The 22,864-nt window shown below is 38.0% G+C and overlaps 5 protein-coding genes across 18 annotated transcripts in view; 1 reads left to right on the top strand and 4 right to left on the bottom strand.

The window, feature by feature from the left end:
• Positions 1-283: 283 nt before the first annotated feature.
• Positions 284-2,312, bottom strand: Gstcd (glutathione S-transferase, C-terminal domain containing). The gene has a single exon (XM_076619381.1). The coding sequence runs from the start codon at positions 2,310-2,312 to the stop codon at positions 651-653; it is 1,662 nt and encodes a 553-aa protein (XP_076475496.1). The 3' UTR covers positions 284-650.
• Positions 2,313-2,348: 36 nt separating this feature from the next.
• On the bottom strand, positions 2,349-3,198 carry JTBR (jumping translocation breakpoint protein JTBR). Its single transcript, XM_033332165.2, has 3 exons — positions 2,961-3,198; positions 2,625-2,858; positions 2,349-2,541 (listed from the first exon to the last, which is right to left on the bottom strand). Exons 1-3 carry the CDS (start codon positions 3,014-3,016, stop codon positions 2,379-2,381), a joined length of 453 nt encoding a protein of 150 aa, XP_033188056.2. The 5' UTR covers positions 3,017-3,198; the 3' UTR covers positions 2,349-2,378.
• A 611-nt stretch (positions 3,199-3,809) lies between these two features.
• Positions 3,810-7,804, bottom strand: LOC117155603 (OTU domain-containing protein 7B). Of its 7 annotated transcripts, none has more exons than XM_076619380.1 (8): positions 7,669-7,804; positions 6,548-6,788; positions 6,046-6,464; positions 5,593-5,964; positions 5,203-5,516; positions 4,966-5,124; positions 4,816-4,888; positions 3,810-4,756 (listed from the first exon to the last, which is right to left on the bottom strand). In XM_076619380.1, the coding sequence occupies exons 2-8, from the start codon at positions 6,768-6,770 to the stop codon at positions 4,655-4,657; spliced, it is 1,662 nt and encodes a 553-aa protein (XP_076475495.1). In that variant the 5' UTR covers positions 6,771-6,788; positions 7,669-7,804; the 3' UTR covers positions 3,810-4,654. The 7 variants fall into 7 exon arrangements, with proteins under 7 accessions (XP_076475495.1, XP_033187652.1, XP_076475493.1 ...); XM_033331761.2 differs by having other exon boundaries at positions 7,582-7,687; XM_076619378.1 differs by lacking the exon at positions 7,669-7,804 and adding an exon at positions 7,372-7,662.
• Positions 7,805-7,955: 151 nt separating this feature from the next.
• On the top strand, positions 7,956-10,861 carry GCS2beta (glucosidase 2 subunit beta). Its single transcript, XM_033331767.2, has 2 exons — positions 7,956-9,265; positions 9,348-10,861. Exons 1-2 carry the CDS (start codon positions 8,317-8,319, stop codon positions 10,025-10,027), a joined length of 1,629 nt encoding a protein of 542 aa, XP_033187658.1. The 5' UTR covers positions 7,956-8,316; the 3' UTR covers positions 10,028-10,861.
• A 1,529-nt stretch (positions 10,862-12,390) lies between these two features.
• The window catches only part of LOC117155601 (uncharacterized), a 91,502-nt gene continuing 81,028 nt past the window's right edge, over positions 12,391-22,864 (bottom strand). For 5 of the 8 annotated variants that reach the window (XM_033331752.2, XM_076619371.1, XM_076619372.1 and 2 more), the window contains 5 exons: positions 16,432-16,572; positions 16,212-16,352; positions 14,739-14,799; positions 13,086-14,422; positions 12,391-13,009 (listed from right to left, as the gene is read on the bottom strand). In XM_033331752.2, coding sequence (XP_033187643.1) covers positions 12,584-13,009; positions 13,086-14,422; positions 14,739-14,799; positions 16,212-16,352; positions 16,432-16,572 — 2,106 coding nt within the window. In that variant the 3' untranslated portion in view covers positions 12,391-12,583. Of the gene's footprint in view, positions 13,010-13,085; positions 14,423-14,738; positions 14,800-16,211; positions 16,353-16,431; positions 16,573-17,540; positions 18,031-22,864 lie in introns of all 8 variants that reach the window. The other 3 variants (XM_076619376.1, XM_076619374.1, XM_033331757.2) reach the window with 2 other exon arrangements.

The raw sequence follows: 22,864 nt of genomic DNA, 5'->3' as shown, positions 1-22,864 counted from the left end.
ATAAAGGTAAAACCTTTTTCATTTCTGTCTCTCTCATGTTGTCCTTAGCTACTTAATAATAGATGAAACAACTGTGTAAGACACTGACATAACACTGATAATTTATATACTATATAATTCTTTCCTCCTTTTTTTGTACATACCAATAAAATCTCTTCGTACAATTTAATAAAACTAGCGCAACAATATTAACGCACTTTGTTAATAGTTTAAGCTAAATATTATAATTTTTCATTTCGTGCTTATATCGAGCGTTATAATTAACATACTGAGAAAAAGACACTTTATTTTTTAGGTAAGTAAATATGTTTTTATTTAAAAATCGTTCGTCCAACAAGAATAATTTTTAAATTGATCATCATTACTCATCTCATTATAAAATGTAGAAATTATGAAGATGTAACTTAACTAATTCACACTTTTATTCACAGATTCACACACATTCTTCATTTCGTACTTATATCGACCGATATGATTAATATACCGACAAAAAAACACTTTATCTTTTAGGTAAGTAAATATGCTTTTATTTAAAAATCGTTCGACCAACACGAATAATTTCTAAATTGATCATCATTTCCCATCTCATTATAAAATGCAGAAGTCATGAATATGTAACTTAATTAACTTACACATTCGACGTTTACAATTTATTTTTTAGGAATACCTACTAATATATGGTTTTTAGGTGTACACGTGTTCGGTATGAATTTCGAAAGATACACTCTATAGTCAAATTGTTCAGCCAATAACTTTCTGTCAGTATCGATAATAGCCATGCACTCGTATCCCTGATTTGTTTTAACATTTTTCTCATCATGTGTTTGGTCTGCAGCATGACTAAGAATTATATAACTTTCCTGATCTATTTCATTCTTAAAAATGTTACTCCTTGGGTATGTTAAATAATGACAATTATGTAATGATCCATAACAACACGGACAACACACAAAAATAGCTTTTTCTTTGATGCATTGTTGTATGACTAAATCAGTTGCAACTCCACACGCATGCAACGACATGCCAATATCGAAGTGTCCTTTAAAATAGACTAAATTACATTGATAAAATTTTATGTTCGTTAATTTTAACTTGTTCACTCTTTCCTTGGCTCTGTTCAATGATTTTTCTTTATTCTCCAATAATATAACGGTACAATATGGCAGAAAGTACGCGACTAAGATACCCAAGTGACCGCTACCAGAACAAAAGTCCACTATTACATCTCCCGCTTTTGCCAACTTTATCACCGGTTTACACATATTTTGTAATTGTTCGTGTTTCCGTCTTAAGCGCGCAAGTGGTAAGGCACCACCTTCTGCGGTAGCGTCATACGGTACCGAAGACCAATCAAGATTCAATTCTGCACCAAATGGTTTCAAGTCGAGTTTGGTTTGTATGTTTAAGGCTTTGAACAATCGCAACGAGTACTCCACATCTTCTTGTCTCGTATAAACGCGACTTTTCGGTTTATATCTTTTCGGATCACTTTTATATAGACTTTGATTTGGTACATCAGGAAACATGTAATTGAATTTAGTCATATCTTGACTCTTCAATAATGGCAAACACTCGAGGCAGTTGAGTATAATTTGATCTTTGATCATTCTTTTATACCATTTAACGGTTAATGGAAGAAGCTGCATTGTAGCTTCGCTCGAAAATACACTCAATAAAATATGAGTGCAAACAAATATAATTATATCTGCTAGAGTCACGTACGAACCTTCAGCATATGTATGTTCTGGTGTTCCATCTTGTGAAATTATATTTTTATATTTATACAGATTGTGCAGCCTAGCTGGTTGCGACATGTGATATTCAAATCTGGCCATGCTGGAAGGTAACTTGATTTGTTTTGCATCACCCATGTGTAGAAATTTTACAGTCAGTACCAAATCTACCTCGCAAAATTTCGTCCAGACGCTTGATTCTGAACAAGCAGTTAAACAGGATTCTTTGAACCCTAATAACTTTCGACAGTAATGTGTTGGACATTCTGCCATGGTTTCTTTGATTATTTCACGCAGAATCGCACAAAGCCCTGCGATGCAACTAGTTTTATTTATAACGATAATTGGCAAATCACATGACAGTACCGGATATGGAATTTTCTTCATATCCACAACTTCATAAACAAAAGTGGAAATATTTATAGTATATACTCGTTCAAGAGGTTTTTGTTCACTTGGTACAAGCTTAATATTAATTTTAGAATTGCAGTATTTTACAGTAAATAATGTTATTATTGTTTCTATTGGAACTAGACATAATTCTGTCAAAGAATATACTTCCAAATAAACTTCATTCATTTTTTTAAACTTCCTGATATATCATAAAAGCACAAATAAAAGAAATAAAAAATGTTATTTATTATACTATGCACTAGCTCTCAGTTGCCTGGCTACTTTTCTTATTATCCTTTGCCTCAGGACATTTTCTCTCCAATAAACACTGATACAGGAAGTTAATGCCAAAAGGAACATAACTGTCTCAAACTTCCAAAATGCTCTTTCCTCTAACCAAGCTACCCTGTCACAACTGAATTACATATATGTATTATGTTTACTACAATATTTATGCAATTCTTCATAAAACTATCAAGGGTATAGAAAATTAATTACCTTCTTGTTATAGCCTCTCCGCTTTTACATTTCAGAACTTCCTTGTATCTGGCGTAAACACATACATCAATGCTTTTACTTGCTATTTCAAAAGCAGAACATGGATGACATTCTGATGTTACTTCATATTCATCTCCAGAAATGCATCTTGTATTATTTTCAAAATTTTCTAAATAAAGTTTATTGGGATTTTCTGTCCAATGGCTTTCAACAATTAATACCAGTATTGTTAATCTAGAATAAAAAATATAATGTTATTAATACGTTTATAATAACCATACTAACGGTATGTTAATATTCACAGCGATAGACAAAGAACTATAGAAAAAAACTAACCCTCCTAATAGTGTTATACCAATTAACATTCTCTTTTTTGTGCATAACTCGATCATTTCGAGGTACACTATGTCATGAATTTCAGCTTTCTCGGTCAGCTTACGTGACTCATGTGAGAAGTAAATAAAATTTTTAGAGAAACCTTCGTAAATAAAGCCAAAACCATTGGCTAAAGATAGAATGACATGACATTAAAAGGAATTTCGTGTATCAAGGTATGAAATACCGGCCAGTCAAAAAAACAGAGTGTGTCTTACGCCCTCTGCAATTTCCTACGGCGAACATAGGAATCATCACGGGCGACTCGTTAGTAATTATATCGGTAAAACAGCAAGATGTCGGTATATTATCACTAACAGCTTTTGTATTTATCACTGCTGAGGTATGCGAGCATGAGTTCTATTGTCGCCCCTGATTTCAGTAGCCACCAAAGAGGAAATTGTACCTGTAGTTATAGATCAAAAGATGAGTAGGCTGTCGTCGACGAACATGGGAAAAATTCAGCCAAAAATACGCTGTATGAATTACCACCTCTGGCAGTGAAACGGCAGAATTATACATACATTTTTTTTAGTGGGAGTTATATGCATATACGCAGCGAGTGGGGAAATGTGCATTTCTCACTATTGTAGGCGAAGTACGTCTATATTTATTCGCTTTATAAATTAAAAATATAATGCAATCTACGTACATATACAGACCGTCAAAAACATAACAAGATCTTCAGTTTTTTTTAAACGATTCATATTTCAAAATATATATAATACAAATATATATAATACAAATATATATAATACAAAATATATATATAATTCATAAGATACCAGGGAAATATAAAAAGGTCCAAAATATAAAAATATGTTTTATTTTTCACACAATTTTACATAAATAATTGCCAACAGGCAACGAGACTGAATACAATGAATGATTTGATATCAATTTAATATTATAATATTAAATATCAAACCCGCGCTCTCTTAGATAGACACACTGAAGCAGTGAGTAAATAAGTGAAGCGCCATCAATTTATACAAAGCATTATGTATATTTAAAGCGATAGAAGTAGCTGCGACAGAAAATGGCATTTTCATCATTGCGTTGAAAATCGAGTATTATCATTATGCTTGTATACTTGTTTCTGTATTATGCAAGATAGAAGGCACGTGCAAAAAAGTTAGGAATTGTTTACTTGTCATGAAAATAGTGACGTATCGTTATTTGCGAAAATATAATACTTTTTTTATTTAATATGATTCGGTCTTATAAGCTATGTGGTGGACTTTTAAGCTGTGGTATATATATGTATGTATATATGTTTCAGAAACAGATAAACCCTGTATATCTGATATGCTTCTTGGAAAGATGAATAGTAATAAATAAAGAAAGATAACGATAAATATGTGTGAACAAAATTTGAATGACAAGTGCAATATTAGACCATGCGCATACGCTCTTAAAAGAGAAAGCGTTTTATTGTCACGATATACGAGAATCACTGGTATGTTGCCTAGTTTTAAATAAAAAACTAAATAGAATGAATTAACATATCAGGAAGTAGAAAATCTGGCGAGACAATTTCCTTTTTTAAGCAACTTTTTAAAATGGCTAGTGTTATACCTAACTCCGATTATATGTCATTTAACTCGAGCAATATTAAAGAGTTATTGTCATGTATCGTTGAGACCAGCAATTTCTCAACGATAAAGTTGGTTTGCCCAACATTGTGAGCAGAAGTAATCATTTTCTGCAGAACCGAAAAATTGACAGTCTTCATTGCGACATTGTTTGACATTAGCCTAAGAAAAACCTCAAATTATTCAAGTTTCGTAATTACAATGAATATTTAAATCCTTACCTCTAAACTATTGGCATTCCATGACTCTGGCCTCTGTTTATAAACTGATGGTTGGTCATTATAAAAAGTAGATCTATGGAAAAAATAATTTATGCGATACACACAAAAACTAATAGAATAATTCATAGAGAGGTATATTAATCTCAGTACCTTGAAAGATAAAGTGTACGATCTTTATTCGGATTGGTCGGTAACAATTTGCTGACGCTTGCATGGCTGTCTTGATCGCTGGCTGTATAGAACCTAGATTTGCCAGCACCATAATTCATTTCGCTCCCAGTCTCGTCAACTTTATGATCTTGGAGATATCTGTATGACATAAAAATGATTAGAAGTCGTATTCTATCTATAAAATGAAATTATCATAACTACATAAGATTGCTATACCTTGCGTGAGCACATTGGAGGTAATTCTGAAGCATCTGATCCACATATTGATGACGTCTACTTCTGATCCTTACACATAACAAACCTTCCGTTGAAAGTCCACCAGCCGTTACTGGTAAACTCTTTGGTCTCTTTGTCATAGACCACAGTCTTTTACTAACGGATTTTCCAATTGATCCGAATTGTTTAGCAACTCCAAGCAATTGTTTCGCAGTTTTAGAAAGTGAACCATCAGTATCTGACAGTCTCTCGATTTCTTCCGATGTGAAATTTTGATATTCGCAGTCTAAATATTGCCGCAATAAAATTTCCATCTAAATACCAATATTGAGTAATTATATTTTAATGTACGTTGTAACTATAGTTTATGTCATCGATAAGATTAATTACCGTATCTTGTTGACAAATTAACAAGTCTCGTGAACCTTCTTCCCAATCCCAATCAGGTCCTGGATCTACCGCGAATAAAACTGATAGTAGTTGACCTGTATCTGGATCTATAAGAGGTATACTAACACCTTCGTTACAACCATCTCCAAAATCACTCGCTCCATCCACCGTAACGAGAGGAGAAAAATGAGCTGAATGATATGCTAAAAGCAATGGGGTTCTATGACAACGTGTCGGAGATACTTCTAATGGTAAATATACTCCACCAAATGGAATTGGTGCTAAAGCTACACCTTCTGCATCTTTTAACATAGTCTCTGCTATAACTATTATAGGCCGCTTTAAAGCATGAGCCAAAGCTAATATATGTACCTATAAAGTTTCAACTGCATAAGTATGTGGTAAATCTGGAACTGCAGAAAAATTAGAAAAAAGTATGGAAACCTTACATACTTCTTCAAGACTTTGGTAGGAAGTAGCAGTTTGGTTCCTGAGAATAGGAGAAGCCATATCTACGATAGTTTGCCATTCTGTTAACCATTCTGCCTCTGTATAAGATAAACCTGAAGCTGCATTTAAGCCCATTTGGCGCCATTTCCACCTTCTAAACAAAGCATGTCTATATTCTCCTTTAGCCAATGTATTATACAGAGCTTCTCTGAGTGTAAGAAGTCTATCATGAAAGCCCCACATGCCAAGAGAAGCTGCATGTAGGAGACAATTGCCATCTCCTGATGTTGCCAAAGGCCATAAAACTCTGTTACTTCCATTTTTACATCCCCCACACCACCAATTTAAACGACCAGCAGCTTCCAAAGAAGTTAAGCACCCACCTTCTATTAGATCTCTTTCCAAAAATTGTCGAAATGAATCTAAGTGTAATGTATCATTCAATTATTAAGACACAATAGAGAAAGTAATTGTAACTGGTTATACTAGAGCATAGGTAAAATACCTGGATATACAGTTAGATCAGGAAGTGAAAATGTAAACTCCGGAGTATCTAGAGATTCTATAGTTGCTAATTGAGAACGAGCATAAGAGACAATGGCAGCATTTTCAGTTGCTCGAGATATACCTCTGGCTAGCTTCTTTGTAGTTCCTCCTCCATTTTCCAATGCATTATTAGAACTTGTCTCTTTCTCCAAACCATCGTACGTGGACAGTCCTACGTTCATTACACTATCTTCTTGCACCTACAAAGTAGCAGTTCATCTAAAATTAATGACGTTACAATTACAAAAGTGATAAAAAGATATCACAGAAAATGTATGCGAGTTATCATATAGTATACAACTAAGAGTTACAAAAATGCAGCAGTCAAATGGCTTTACACAACAATATACATGTATATATTAGTATTTAAAAATAGAACAAGGTGACATTTGTATGGTAATAAACATAGAATGGTTATGTACATAACAAATTTAATTATAAATACAATTAAAAGGAAAAGAAAGCGAGGAGAAAGCATTTTAATCCTCATGATTACGAAATATCAAAAGTGACTAAAAAAGCAGACGGTATATATATGTACATTTATACATATAAATAGAATTATATATACGAAGAACTTGTATGTATATGTGCCACTATCGGATATCATTATTCAAAATGTGCAAACCTTGGCCCGTATATCGAATTAGTGAAGTGGAGCGTAGCGGTAGAGTATCGTTAAATAGTATTCTAATTGGACTACGATGCACAAGCCGCTCGTATACTATCTCACATTTTGTTACACTGTATTCGTATTAAACCCTATCTCACAAGGCTACCCACAATGTATGAAAACAGCCAAGAATCTGTCTGCACAGAAGCTGATACAAACACAACATAACCTAGAACACGCAATCTCGAAAGTAACTGGTTGGAGAGTAAAGAGAATAAGAAGCGAATTATTATTATTGCGTCACGGAAGTCATCGTGAAACTCTAAATCGGTCACATGTCTAATTAACGAGGGATTAAGAGATACACTGTTGTTATTTACGCAGTTGCATTCCCGCCCACCAATGGACAAGTTGATTCTGATCACGATAACGTAACCAATTTTGAAATACAAGAAATTCATTCGTACCGTTTATCACATAATATCGTGTCGCTACTTAGAAATGCATTTAACCTTGAAAGCAAGCATTGCGCATCACATGTACCGCCCACCTATATAGTATGACATATGTATAACACATTTGTAGAATAATTTAATAGAAAACACCACCAAAATTAATCATTGACCTTTATCAAGTTACATCGTTCTCTTTTATTTTTATCAATATAAAATCATATAGCTGTTTCATTTTAACTTTAACTTTTTTGGGGTTTGGATTATTAATCATTATGATTCATTATTATTATCGTTCCAAAGATAAACACCTGCTTTTTCTTAATATTCCGTTACGTTGTTTTTTATTAAAAAGCAATTATACATCTTCTAACGGTAGACAATGTAACATTATTCATTGAGAGTGTTTTTGGAAGATCACAGAAAACTGTGCAACTGAAAAAGCCGCCTTAACATGATTTACTAAGTCGCGTGCAAACTGTAGCGCCACAGGTTACCATTTTTCGACATTGTAGTTCGTCTACCTTGCTTAAACGTAAGTTGCGAGACGCGACCATGCCGATGTAGTAGGCGTGCACGAGTGTGTGTGTTATGTACTCGTGTCCGTTTTAAACCTCAAAAAGTTGGTCGATTTTGCTGGAAAAGTTTGTCAGTTTACCGTGGATGATAATATTTTTATACAGTGGACAGAGAATCGGAAAGAATATTATCACGATGAATAATTGCGGCATACACCTGATGTTTTTTCTATCAGTTAATCTGTTGATTCTATTGGGCCACGTAGCCGGTTCTAAGGTGTTGCAAATTCGTGGGATACCTAACGCGAAAAGTTCGCTTTATCCATCGGATCGTGACTTCCAGTGCCTTGATGGAAGCCTAATAATACCATTTTCACATGTAAATGATAATTATTGTGATTGCGCGGATGGCAGTGATGAGCCCGGTACGCCTGCCTGCACAAACGGCTCATTTTACTGCGAAAATTCCGGTCATAAGCCTCGCTATATACCATCCACCTGGGTAAACGACGGTGTTTGCGACTGTTGCGATGCCAGTGACGAATATAGCTCAGGCAAGGAATGCTTAAATAATTGTAATGAACTTGGGAAGGAAGCCAGGTTGGAGCAACAAAAGGCAGAAGAGTTGATAAGGGAAGGTAACAAGATAAGGATGGAAATGATTGCTAAAGGCAAACAATTAAAGACAGATTATCAAGCACGCTTAGTTAAATTACGCTCAGAATACGAAGAAGCAGAACTTGTAAAGAAGGAGAAGGAATTATTGAAGACTCAAGCGGAGGAACGCGAAAGAGCTGCTTTAGAAAAGTACAAGCCAGCTGAATCAGAACAATCTGTAGCACAAGAGGGAGAAGAGGATGAAGAATTACACGAGTCAGATGCAGAGGATTATTTTAAACTACTAGACTCCGATAATAGTGGTACTGTAACAATTGCAGAGCTTCAAACTAGGGTGACGTTTGACAAAGACGGGAATGGAGTTGTAACCGAAGAAGAGGCAATGTATTTCTTAAATAATCAGAAGGAAGTCAATCTTCAAGATTTTATTGATTCAGTATGGCCAAATGCAAAGGTCCTCTTAATGTTAGAACAAGGTTAATAAAGAGATTGTCTGTTGGTGATACATTTCTTTTACTTCTATTTTGAACTATGCATTGTATTAATATCTTATTTCAGGGATGTTTAAACCAGCAAGTCAGAAAGAGGAGGGAGAAGACGAAGAAGATGAAGAAGGAGAGATTCACGAGCCAGCGGATGAAATATCTGAGCAAGAAAAAGTTGAAGTTGATGGCACAGAGGCAGATGAAGTTGCAGGCAAAGAACAGCTGAAACCTGAGGAATCTCAAGTGCAGTATGACGAAGAAACGCAAACTCTCATAGATGAAGCAACAGCTGCACGTGAGAATTTCGAAAAAGCGGAAAAATCCGTGAATGAACTGTTAACGGAAATCAGAGAGTTTGAAGAAAAATTAGATCGTGACTTCGGCGTTGACAATGAATTCATACCTCTAGACGGCGAATGTTTCGATTATACCAATTTGGAATATGTTTACACCTTGTGCATGTTTTCGAGAGCGACGCAGAGATCGAAATCTGGCGGTAGCGACATTAACTTAGGTCACTGGAACGATTGGAGCGGACCGGAAGGTCAAAGGTATTCGAAGATGAAATACGACTCTGGCCTCAGTTGTTGGAACGGACCTGCGCGTTCTACCATTGTCAATCTCAGCTGTGGTAAAGAAAATAAACTAGTTTCAGTGACTGAACCTAGCCGGTGCGAGTACGCTATGGAATTTTCCACGCCAGTTGTATGCAATGCGAATCTGGAATCCGCTAATACACATGACGAATTATAAATTTCATATCGCATAAACGTGCAGGATTTAATACGCGATTGTATGACTTTGAAACGTAAGGTACATAAAAATGGCAAGGGTGAATAACGACCACGCGATTCACCTATTTTCAAGTTTGTTCCTTGAACGTTTAACGCGTTAAATAAAAAGTTATTACAACATTCGCAAATTTGCACAAAGTTTTTTACTATTGAAGATAAAGGAAACTGATAAGCTATAGTAAGAGACCCTAGTCAAAACTTGCACGATAAGTAATGGTAATTTTATCGAGTATCGAAATCGTGATCGGTTATTCGTCCTTGCATTAGAAACTCTTTGTCGTTGTACTTGTATACATAAACAAACAGAATTCGTAGCCGATAACGCGGTCGTGAGTTATCAACGAGCTCAGTTTGCTTAAAAGGTAGAGAGACATTTTAATATTCGTGATAAATGAATAAGAAGTCGTTGTTACACGGTAATTGCCAATATTGTGTTACTGTTATACATTCCTCCTTTTGTACGAGACGAATTTTTATGAACTGGTCCGAATAAAACGACCTAAGCTGTTTCACTGGTCATTGGGTCATCACGCAGTTGAGCGACTACCTATTTTCGTCAAGGTCTACAAGACTCTCGCCCGAAGTAAATGAACTGAAGCAACCACTCATGCACACATATACACTCTGTAAGAAAATTTCGAGAAAAAAAATTTTCCCAAATTGCTACGTGTAACGTAGAAAACTGTATTTAATGTATCGAGATATTTTGTAATTTTCTAAAGATGCGTATGTGATCGACGCATCGGAATGCGGGTTCAATAAAGAGGAAAAGAATTTTGTTGTCGAACTGTAATTACGATGGCAGCTTTATTTACATTAAAATGGGCGACTTTTACTCTTTCTGTATTATATGCCTGTATATATTTATGTGTATTTATATATACTATAATATGTATACAAATATAAATATATATATATATTATATATTTATATAATAATTGTATATATACATATATTTATATTTATATATACGCGTATTTATTTATATATATATATTTATTTATTTATATTCTTCTTTCAATTATGCCAGTTCTTATACGTTATAGTGATGGTTAATTCAATTCTCTATTTATGTCTCATTAACCTAACAATCTACGCGTATCTTTTGGAGTTTGAGACTTTTACAGTTAACTAGAAAACTAAAAGGGGAGGTGGTCAATAGGGAGGAAAGTGATAAACGTTTCTGCGCGATTTATCCAACAATGTCCGCAACCAGTCGATTCCTTGGTACTTCGTTAAGGCACTTAAAAGACTGGAAAGAAGTATCTTGTCTTGTCACGCGGTATTACGTGATGAAGACGATACGCTCTAACGTCTTTTCTTCACCCCACGATGATCCACTGTTTCCCTTTGAACGTACACAGATTATTTTGATCTCAACGTGGAATTTATAATTCTCAGACGTACAATCTTCAATTTAAAATCAAAAGATACATTTCGTTTATCGTATTACTCATACAAAAAGAAAACAACTTAAAGCATTATCGCTTCTTCAAAATCTGGAAAGAGTAGATCAGATATCTAATAGTACAGAATATAATCTCTGTCAATTTCGCGTGGTTTGACGTCGACACGTAGAAACTACTAGATTGATATGGAAAGGCAGCATTTCCCAAAGATTTTACCACAACATCTCTAAATATAATTGAACTATGTTTTCGTTTAACAACATACCCTGTGTTCGCTTAATGACTCGTCTTGGCCATTGAACTAAACACTCCTTAAATCATGTTGACTATTATATTTTCTATATTATCTTTTATATATTCTCTTTATTCGTATACCTTTTATTCGTGCCTAATTTTGCAATGGGGTTTTTCCTTTTTGTATTTACACAGTGGAACGAAACACGACATTTATTAGCGACTCTAAGCTACTGTACAACAAGAAACACTAAGCTCCTAACACGAGAAGAATTTGTAAGCACGACACGCGAGTATATTGATTCGCGGTATCGCGCACCACCTAATACTGCATTCGGCTATGACCGGTAATCTTATCGTGTATGTGATTTTTGTTTCATGTAGAAAAAAAGGAGGAAGAAAATACGATTGCAACGGAACAAGTTAAATAACACGCGATTTACAAGTAATTACGGCCAGTAATTATGTTTAAACACGTTGACCTTACAACTTTCTCGCCACGGACCAACTTAAAATCTTTTTACATATTGATTACCTTTCCACTTTCCTTTGTTTCTTTTTTTTTTGGTGTTTGCGAGTGAGAAACGAAGATACGCCTCATGAAAAACATTATAAAAATTTGAAGTAAATAATTTACATTATTGTCCATCTTATAGTCTTAACCAGTCGAACATCTTCGTTCGTATTTCGTTTCCTTCAGTTTATTCAGTCTACAAATGAAATCCAGATATAAAAAAGTTTACATAGGAAAAAAAGGCTTTGCATAGTCTCGACCAGTTTCTCTTCTTATGTATCCTTTTTTCCCATTAAACAGGCGAAATCAATCAAACGCGTGCCTGTTAATTAATTACGTGTGTAGATGTGTGTAGTGTTCATTTGCCGAGTTTCTCGAACATGATTAGTTTCTCCTTGAAACTCTTCGTGTCCGTGGATACTTCGGATATATTGCCGTTTAACATGTTTTGCAAATCTTCGTCGTTCTTACTAACGAGGAGATTGTCGAAGATCATCTTGTTATCTTCTTGTTTAGCGACTGGCGAGGTAGGCTGTGACGTGGTGATCTGTTGCTTCTTCTTAGGATAAATCACAGAGCTTCGTTGGTTATTGCCGTTGTCGGCCATTCTGGTAACTATCGTGATGGCTAATAATTGATGAATGTCGATGTTCTCCTTCGATTCCGATGATTGGCGCCAGTAGAATTTGTCCGGTGAGATCAAGGATTTGGAGTCCTCCGTGCCGTCCGCCATTGAAATTTGTTCCGAATGCGACGTCATTAGAGGTTTATTGGTCCAAGGATCCTGAAAATAGAAACATTTCTTTTTTTACTCGATCAATAATTAATACGAGCAAAAATCGACTTTCTCAAAAACTTACATTTTTGTCGCGTCTATCCGCAACAGCGTCCGCGAGATCTTCGTGTTTTCTATCCTGATCCAAATCTCTCTCCAAACTGTCCAAAGTTTCGGTACTCTCCGACGACTTATTCCTCCTCTCAGAATCCAACGTATCCGTACTGCCAAGCTCCGAGCTTTCAGACGATTTCTGAAGCCTGGCTGGTTTCCTAACCGTGATCGGTCTTTTCTCTTCCTCTCCATCGTCCGTTGGGACGATGTCCACGTAACTGGTGCTCGGTATTCTTTTTGGTGTTCTTCTGATTCTCCTGTTCTCCAATCTGTCATCCGACTCCAAATTGTCAGAGCTTTCGGACGACATACGTTTCGAGGATCTCCTGCAGCATTTCCCGAAACTATCTCCGATATTTTCCCCCTCGTCTTTCGACTCGCTTATCTCGATCCTCTCGAAATCTTCCGACGACTTGGACGTACTCTTTGATAACCTTCTTCCCCGAGACAGATTGATATCCGAAATGCTACTCCTCTTCTGCAGTTCTTGAACAGTCTCCGTTCCAATCTGCGTTTGCTCCAAAACCTCGAAATTCTCCGACGACTTTGATATGTTCTTGGAGGATCTGCGAGCGCGCAACTCGAAGCTGCTCCTCCTACGTTCGATGGATTCGTCGCTGGCTAACGCCTCTATCGCTTCTAGGCTGTCGGAAGACTTGGACACGCGATCGATCGACTTCGAGATTGGGTTTAGCAGTCTTCGAGTCACGGGTTTCGCTTGTTCGTACTCCATTAATTTGTCGAAGCCTTCCGTAGATTTGGAGAACCAACTGGGAGCCACTTCTAGACTGTCAGGCGATTTCGACAATCTGTTGGAGGATCTCCTTCGAGGTAGCTTCGATTCCAGCTCTTCGAACATCTCTGTATTCTTTGGTGTTCGATTCGACGCTTTCCTGACGATCGATCGAACTTCTGGCTGCTTCTCCAAGTCGTCGTTCACCTCGACGCTCGCTCTCGAGGCAGTCACGGCGTCCAGGCTATCCGGGGATAAAGAGGCCACGCTAGGTGGCTTTCTAGGAAGTTTAGCTTCCAGTTGCTCGAAAATGTCCGACGTACGCGACAATCTACTCGAAGATTTCCTCGTGATAGACACGTTCTTCGGTTCAGTCGGTGAAGACGCATTGCTGTTCACGCTGACCGTTTGCTGGTCCAAGCTGTCCAACGAATCCTCCGCTATGGTCGTGATCGTCGACGTGGATGTGTTGGCAGCTTGAGAGCCAGTACGCCTCGGAGGCCTCCGGTTTTTGGGTCGAACCGCAATTCGGTGATGTGCCGCTGTATGGTTCAAACTGGCGCTTTCCAGTTGCGCTGGTGGACAAATGGAAAGTTTTGTTAAAATAAAATAAATTTGACTTTATCTACCTAGTCGTTCGAATCACGTTTTACGAACAGACTGCGGATTTTTGCGCGTTATTTATTACAGTACGAAATAGTTCGATAACTTTCGAAGAAATATTTGAATCTTGAAGATCAACCACGATCCTCTTGAAAATCCTAGGTAGACGCGTTATAACACGATTTAAGTTCACTGCTCTTTGCGTCCATAGAAATATAAATTTATATTAACATCCGACAGTCTGTGAAATTACGTAATAAGAATAAGAACGTTAAGTTAGACACTTACGTAAATCTTCTTTGGCCACAGGTATAATATGATCGATCGTGTCCTTTGGCGATTTTGAGCCCTAGAAAACAAAATTCAGAGATAAATTCAATACACCGTTTACTCAATTAATCATCGTTAAACTCTGTATCAAAAAACAAATACGGAATTAATATTATACGACGCCAACGACCGATTACAGAGAATTTAAAAAATTCATAAAATAATAGAAAATTAATAAAAATAGACCGACGACGGGCTAGACGAATTATTCGTGACACTGTTAGTGGCCTTTGAGCCGAGTGCATCGGCAGGCGGGCTCGCAAAACGCCGGGTATAACGGTATTAACCACTATCGGGACGAGCAAGTGCGGCCAGTTAACCGTGATCGTTCGAAACCGGTTGCAGGTGCCGTCTCGAAAGACACTTCTTCACCAGGAAAACCTTTCGTTCGTGCTACCGTTCCCCCCTCGTTTTGCGGCACGTCGTTGTCGAGAGCGTAATCGCGCGGCAAACAGCTGGTATACAAGTCGATCAGAGAATCTACGCTCGTTTCGTAAAACGAAACTCGAATTTCTCTTTTCTTTGTTCGTCGCCGGTCTAACTCTACCGCTGACACACTTCAACCTATTAGCCGGACAATAAGTAATTTGTTACTTGAATCAATTGCCTCTTGGATATGATAATTTCTTTATTCAAAAGGGTATTCTAGCGTAGAACATTATAAATAAAATTTGCTTTTCTACTTCTGTATTGTCCGGAAGTATAGATACAAGCAACAACTACGCTTGCAAAAGAATTTCGCAATATTCATAATATTATTTTACGTGAATTATTATATGTCAAAGTTGCTTGTTATCTCGATAAACGGAAAGATCGTTAATATTTTTCATATCGTTTATGATACTTTTCTTTCATCTCGTTTCACGTGGTAATGACGTTCGTGCCAATTAAGAATGTCTTTAGTTTTGTCGATGTAGATAAGTAGAATGTCAGCCAGTAGATTATACATTTCTTTTAACGGACCGCGTTAAATACCTTATAACTCGATCAATTTCAATTTTATTTACTTCGAAAAACGTGGCGACTAATTTTAAAACATAAATAAACGAATGGTACTAAAAAGTTTTACAGTTACTTTGAAAAAAGGAAAAATCTTAAAGTCTGAAAGGTGACGTTCTATACAGACCACCAGGCGGTCTACGATATTCTCAATCTAAAATACCTCCTTAAGTATTCCGTATCTTTTAATTAAAAACAAATTACGTCGTATATCAATCCAATTAAAATTGATCTGTCCTCGTTAACTTCTACTTCCATGATTGTACAGATTTCTGATCGAAAGATGGCCTGGTTAACAGATTAATCTTAAACTAATCTTAGCCACGTCATTGTGAGAAAAGGTTTGATTGGATTTTTCTTTCTTTCTTTTTTTTTTTTTTTATCGGATCTGGCCGAACCGAAGATCGACGTAATTAACGGCCGATCGATTACCTCGATCGTCTCCTCGATTCGTGGACTCGCGTCTTTGATTATCGGCGGGATCCTCTGTCTCGTTTCCGGCTTCGAGCGTGGTCGATCCTCGATCCTGCACGAAGATCTAACAGATCCTGTCGACTCATCCTCCGCTTTATCCTACATCGTTCGAGCAACATATCGAATAATATACAACGTGTCTCTAGTAACGTGAAAATCACGGGATCTGATCGATTACCTCGATCGTATCTTCAGCTCGAACGGATTGCTCTTTCATCGCCTGAGGGATTGTACGTCTGCTCTCTGGCTTTGGTCTTGGCCGATCCTCGATTTTGCACGCCGATCTTATCGATCCGAACTCCTTGTCCTCGATCTTGTCCTTGCAGCCAAATTTACGTAACGCGTTATTACTAAACTAACGATGTGTATGCATTCGCGGGCGATTCGGAGTTGTAAAATTAGATAGGGCGCATGTATTATATGCAGAAACATATAAAACACGCAAAGAATAGCGTAAACGTGGGACATATTGTATCTCGCATTAGTATTCGTTATAGCGTTTAGCGAATGAAACAAATCTTTGCTTTCACGTCTGTAATTAGACATTGGCAGTCTAGTCATTACGAGGGAGTTAGCATGTATTGTGTGAGCGATTTGTCGATTCGTGGAGTTTCGCGAAGCTCGTCAATTGTTCGCGTGAAAATTATTCACTTGTCTAATAAACGGAATAAAATTTGACGGGAAAGACATATTCCTTGTACCTCGAAGCATCATAAGTATAGTACTGCTTGCGAGCTTTTATGCCGAATAATAAGTATAATAACTAAATTAAGTTAAACTTGGTATGAAAACTTTCTCTATTTATATACTCGCCACCGTGCACAACAGAATCACGCGACATAGACACATTTGGAAACAAAAATTCCGAAAGAATCAACGAATTCGCAACGTTACTGGTTGTCAGACTGCAGATATTTATGCGAAATTTAAAAATGCAAGAAGCAACAAAATACACGATATCTATGTAAGATATCCAAAGTACTTGGTCGCTAAATATTATACCCGTTTACGTTATATGCTTCAAGCCATGTTCATAAAAATACGAAGTTACATAAACATCCGCAATCCACTTGTTATATTGTATTATTTTGTAGATCAACGAGATCAAAGACAGTATTGCAATAATCGGGAATTAGCAATTAGAGATGACGCCGAACTAACATTGGTATCGTCGAAATAAAAAGATGGAGCTTCGTAAAGGTTTCGTTCCACGAATCCGCTAACACAGTGGTAGGAAACAACGAAAGGACACGTTCGAACCGAGGCTAGTTTTTCCTGATCGATTACCTCGACCGCATCGTTCTCGGCAGCCTCATTGTTAATCGAGCAGAGGATCTTTCGCTGGCCGGTTTCCTGTTTCGGTCTCGGTCGATCTTCCAACCTGCACACGCGCCTAATCGGGGCGGGTATCTCGTACTCGACCTTCTCCTTGCACCCGTACACGCCGATGCTGATCTTCGCCGTCGGTTGCACTCCCTGGTAACCCTTGCATCGCGCGCCATCCTGTTTCGTCCGGTCGATAAGCCGTCTCGTCTCTACCGGATTCAGATTCAGCTGCTCGATTATCGCCCGTATGTTCGACGAGATGCTGCCCTCGCGGTGAGACACCACCATGATTCCAGCGATTGGTTTGCCCGATCCTCGAATACTTGTCGATCCTAGCGCGACCTCAGACGACCAGGATCGGCCCAACTCCCGCTGCTACGACGATCTCGGAATTGCCGCGAGAACAACGTCATAGGACAGCCGAGTGCTCGAGTTATCGATAGCGAAGTTTCTGGAATTTCATTGGGAATTCAGACGAGCGTCCTACGATTTTTCGAGCCACGTTCCTGGGATGCTGAGAATTACGGAAATCGAGATTCTGTCGAAGAGAAAATCCAGGAGTTTCGTAGCAGAATGGTACGTACAGCGAAGGACGAAAGTATTCGCGATTGACGTCGATATTCAGATTCCGAGGAGACCGTGTTTCTTATTTGATTCGTCTTAAATTTGTTCGGTATAACTTAGACTATGACGGAAGAAAATATCGCAGGAGACATAATTATTACGATTTAAATTTTGGCTTTGTATATATGGGATGGCAACCTTGCACGGATACAAAATTCTGTTTGATTAATCGTTTCCTCGATACTTCATCTGTAAACGTCAATGATTTTTTGATATTGATCGTATCCTAATACGTACAATCGTAAACGTATACTTTGAATCGATCTTCTGACATTTATAAAATAAATGAGAATTTTGTTATAATTCAACTATGTATCTGATTAGAAAATATGTTTATCGTAGATAAACGTGTTTATCATAGACTTATAGATTTTCTCTTCGAAAAGCTTCTCAATCTTCTTTTACGATATCCTATTATAAAAAAAAAACTTTCGCGAAGAAGGCAAACTTTCCAAACGATTTATCAATGCGATGGGGTCTTCCTCTAGAACAATTTCGACCGCTAAACGCCGATCATTCCCCCCTCGACCATCGAAGCTTGAGAACACGTTCTCCAGGCCAGAACAATCGCGCTTGTTCCTAATTGCGTTAACGAACTCCTCGGCCTACCTAGTTTTCGCGGTTAGCGTATCGCTTTTCTCAGGATTTCACGACCGCCTCCAAGCTCGTCCTCCTTTTCCTCCGACCACTCTCGGGTTCTGGGGGACCGTTTCTCACGCGACCTTCTATACGATCCCTCTCGACAGAATCACCACGAAATTACTTGCCGCGTTTCGATTCGTGCGTCAGGTAGATAATCGGCTTGGGGAAAAGTCACGGACGCACAATGCGTAGTAGGTACGGTACGTCATATCGCATTTTCTGAGTTGTTGCCTGCGTTGTTTCGTGCAAACAATAGATAACCACCGTCTCATTATCGTGGTCGATTATACTCGACGAACGTTAAGATCCGACGTAGAAAAGTGAGTTTTGTCGCGTGAGCGTTCCACGCCTGTTTTAACTGTTCGATTATATGGGAAACATTTTATGGTTTCATTGGCAATGAGACAGAGGTTACGAGATACCGTAAACGTACCGTAAACGTACGTTTAGAAGAAAGTTAATACGAACAGCCGTATGAATAGCCATTTTAAACTCGTAACAAGTGTTGAAGATAGTCTCGCTGAATTCGAGACTTATTACCATAATAGATAATCAAGTGTTACATACGATTTCTCGTATTAAATATCTTGTAACTATAGACTTTCTCATTCGTTTAATTTCGATTCGTTTCAAACGAGCATCGTTACAGCGCCGATGAAATTACAAAATGTTTCGTAGCGCATATAATACATATATTCATAAAAGATGTGTACGAAAGTGTTCGAGCACTTTCCTGAGCCTGTCTACTGTCGCTCTGATTATTTATTGATTCTACAAGAACGTAATGAATATCGTTAGTTTCGTTAGATAGGTAGCTTCTTATTATTAGTTTCTCATTTATTTATACGTTTCGCTGATCTTCATATACCGATGCTACAAATTTATTAAATTAATAGAACTGTTGTTAACTAGTGTATATCAGTTATATGTAACGTAGTCAATATAAGATAACGCGCTTGTGTAATTGAAGTTATACTCAATCTCGCCTGATATAACAGAGGCTCGATTATGAGTTCGTAGATCTGAGGCTGAAGATCAACTTGTTCCTATAAACAAGTTACGGACAAAGGTTCTACTATTAGGTTGGCAACTAAGTGATTGCGGATTTTGTCAATACCACCTAATGACAAAATCCGCAATCACTTAGTTGCCAACCCAATATATCTAAAAACGACGATCGACGCGTTCGAATGGAACTTGAATTTTGCTGCTTCGCCGTGCTTTTCGCGTATGGATAGATCGAATACGCAATCTCATGCAAGAGAGTTCGCGGCAACAGCAACGTTCGCGCCTCTTCATCGAGAAAAGGTGTTGGGTAAACATCGTGGGCGCCCGACGTGGGCACATCTTTGGCCTGGATTTTGCCGAGCTCACATCCGCCGCTCTTCGATCAAATAATTCAACCCAATAACCATGCGAGAACGTATAAAAACTTGAAAGAACAGTTTTTTTCCGAAGATTGCGTCATTTAGTTAGGTCAGCCTTGCAGAATGGGCCTCGAAATGAAAACTACGGAATCGCTATCTAACCGACTAATCGCAGGCAATTTTTACATCAGAGTTACACGCACACTACTAGTAATTAAGTTAAATTCATTATGAAACTATTATGAAACTGATATCGTTCGTTTCTTACAAAATATCACGTCGATTCGTAAAGACTCTGGTATTCATCGATTTGCCCCTTAACAACCGTATCCGTGTTAACACGACCTACTTTATCGGTTGAATTTACGCGATACTAGGAATCCTCGTATCCCAGCTACGATAAAGCTTACTGGACGACACATCCCTGATTTTATTCCACCAACTGACACCACAGGAAATCCTTGCAGATAATGCGTTGCGTGTTCGTAAAAGACTGGGAAAGACGGGAAGAAGATTCGTAAAGAATTGCAAGATTATAACGCATCCTTATGCACTGCACCGTGTTTCCGTTTATACCACACCATAAATAATATATAAAAGCCAGTTATAAAAATCTAGATTTGCTTTATAAAAGTATATCACTTTGCGACGAACACCGAACACAGTTCTCATAATTTTCCATCCCATCGTTTTCGTACGAGTTGTGAATAGTTTTTAGAAGGACCATGCTTTCTATAACATTATTCTTTTTAATCATGATACGTCTAAATCTACAACAAGATTCGGGGATTTTTTAGCGATTTTTGCAAAATAATTCGATCCTGCAGGATTTACAAAATATCTTACAAGTGAAGTGGCAATGTTATTAGCCAAGTTTTAAAAGCGAGAAGCTACGAGTTATCCCTTGCACAAATCACAAGCTAATCGGTTATCCTGTTTGATGTAAAATTCCAAATTGTAAAATCAAAGTCTACAATTTGTAACTTGTCGATTCACGACCCGAGTATCCACCAAAAAATGTCTGGTTGATTGATCGAGCGGAGAGAAAAAGGTAACGCGCCAAACGATTATCGGCGATCGTTCTATCAGCTGATTCACCGATCATCCTACTAACCGCGACACACATTTCCGTAGGACTCTGATCCTACTAAATTCCTCGGTTCGAGTAAGCAGAATCGGATTGTTATTAGCTCGAGCGGAAATCGGTAGTTCGAGCAGGTCGCGAACCGGTGCGTTTATTAAACGGTTGCGCAACGTCGTTCGAGTTTTCTTTCGCCACGGTGTCCCGACGTCACTTTCTCTTCTCTCGTGGAAAATTATTACGTTCCGTAATTTCCGCCGGACCCGGCGGCGCCGCGGCGCACCAACATCGCGCGTATCCGGTTGGAATGTAAGCGGACAGATCGTGCAGGTGGTAGAGGTGTGACCGAGCACTGAAACACCGGTGATTTTGCAATAACGGCCGATCGAAGGTGTTGCAGCTATTCGAATAGACTGGTTGTGGTTGTAGAAAATCCGACGTTTTCGCCCGATTCGCTTTCCACCTGCTACGATATATTTGTAGAAAGGTACAGTAGTTTCTCGTTTGTCCGACAAGTCGCTGAATAAGATAAGTTTGCAAGACCGAACAATTTCGATAATAGAAATTCGCTAAATGTATTTTCTACGTTTTGTTAGATCGAATAATGAAACTATGCTCCTCGAAATGTCTTTATTCAATATTTGTCCATTTCTCACGATAGAGAGATCGATACTTTGTAAATATTCAGAGAAACTACGAAAACACGTACTCCCATAATGCCAGAATCGAATGGAAAGACAGTTTTGACGAGAAATTGGTCGACGATGTATATCGAAAGTAAAAACTTGCTCTTCCGTAAAACATGAAAAATATGACTCATCGTGTCTTTCACCTGTGGTCTTCGTTTATTTTCAAAGAAACGTCGCATACCCTACATGTACGTTACGTGACAAGACGTAATATCAAGGGAAAGCCTACGATTTCGTAGTTAGTTAGGGGAACGAAGGCGATGAATCGAACTACCCGAGCGTTGTCGTTACTATTCGTTGCTACGGAGATTATCGACCAAACTGACATCCACAATTATTTATTATCACTGGACGATTCAGTAGTTGAACCGCCACTATATATTCCGATGAAAATTAACCGTCACAGACGTGAAACGTTGCTGCTTGTTATTCTTGGGCAATTTCTCGCGTTTCTCGATCAAAGATTACTAGCACGAGGCAAGCGTTGCGCGTTGGCTGGACGTTGACGCGAAACTAACGATAAAAGTACGATAACAGGGCTGCAGCAGTCTGAGATTAGATCGGTTGTCGGATGTATCGACGCTCCACATCTTCTCGTCGTTACCAAGATCCGATCCAGGATCGATCTCAGTGGTCCACGAGCTGCCTTCTTCCATGCCAGTTGGCCAGTCGCGTATCTTATTGTGTCATCATTCTCAATTTGCTTTATCGCTCGTGAGCGCACCGTTACTTTTGCTCACGCGAGCAAACACCTCGCGATTAACCGAAATCTTTCGCTTTTTTTCAAGTGCCTCGACTCCTTTGCCAGTGGAAATTTCAAATCGATCTTTATCGAGTTTAGGTTCGATGTACATGCGGAAACAATTTATCACGAAAGGTATC

The sequence above is a fragment of the Bombus vancouverensis genome, chromosome 6 (genome assembly GCF_051014615.1).
Source record: "Bombus vancouverensis nearcticus chromosome 6, iyBomVanc1_principal, whole genome shotgun sequence".
Lineage (NCBI taxonomy): Eukaryota > Metazoa > Arthropoda > Insecta > Hymenoptera > Apidae > Bombus > Bombus vancouverensis.
The sequence above is the reverse complement of the archived record's forward strand: the minus strand, read 5'-3'. Positions and strand labels throughout refer to the sequence as shown.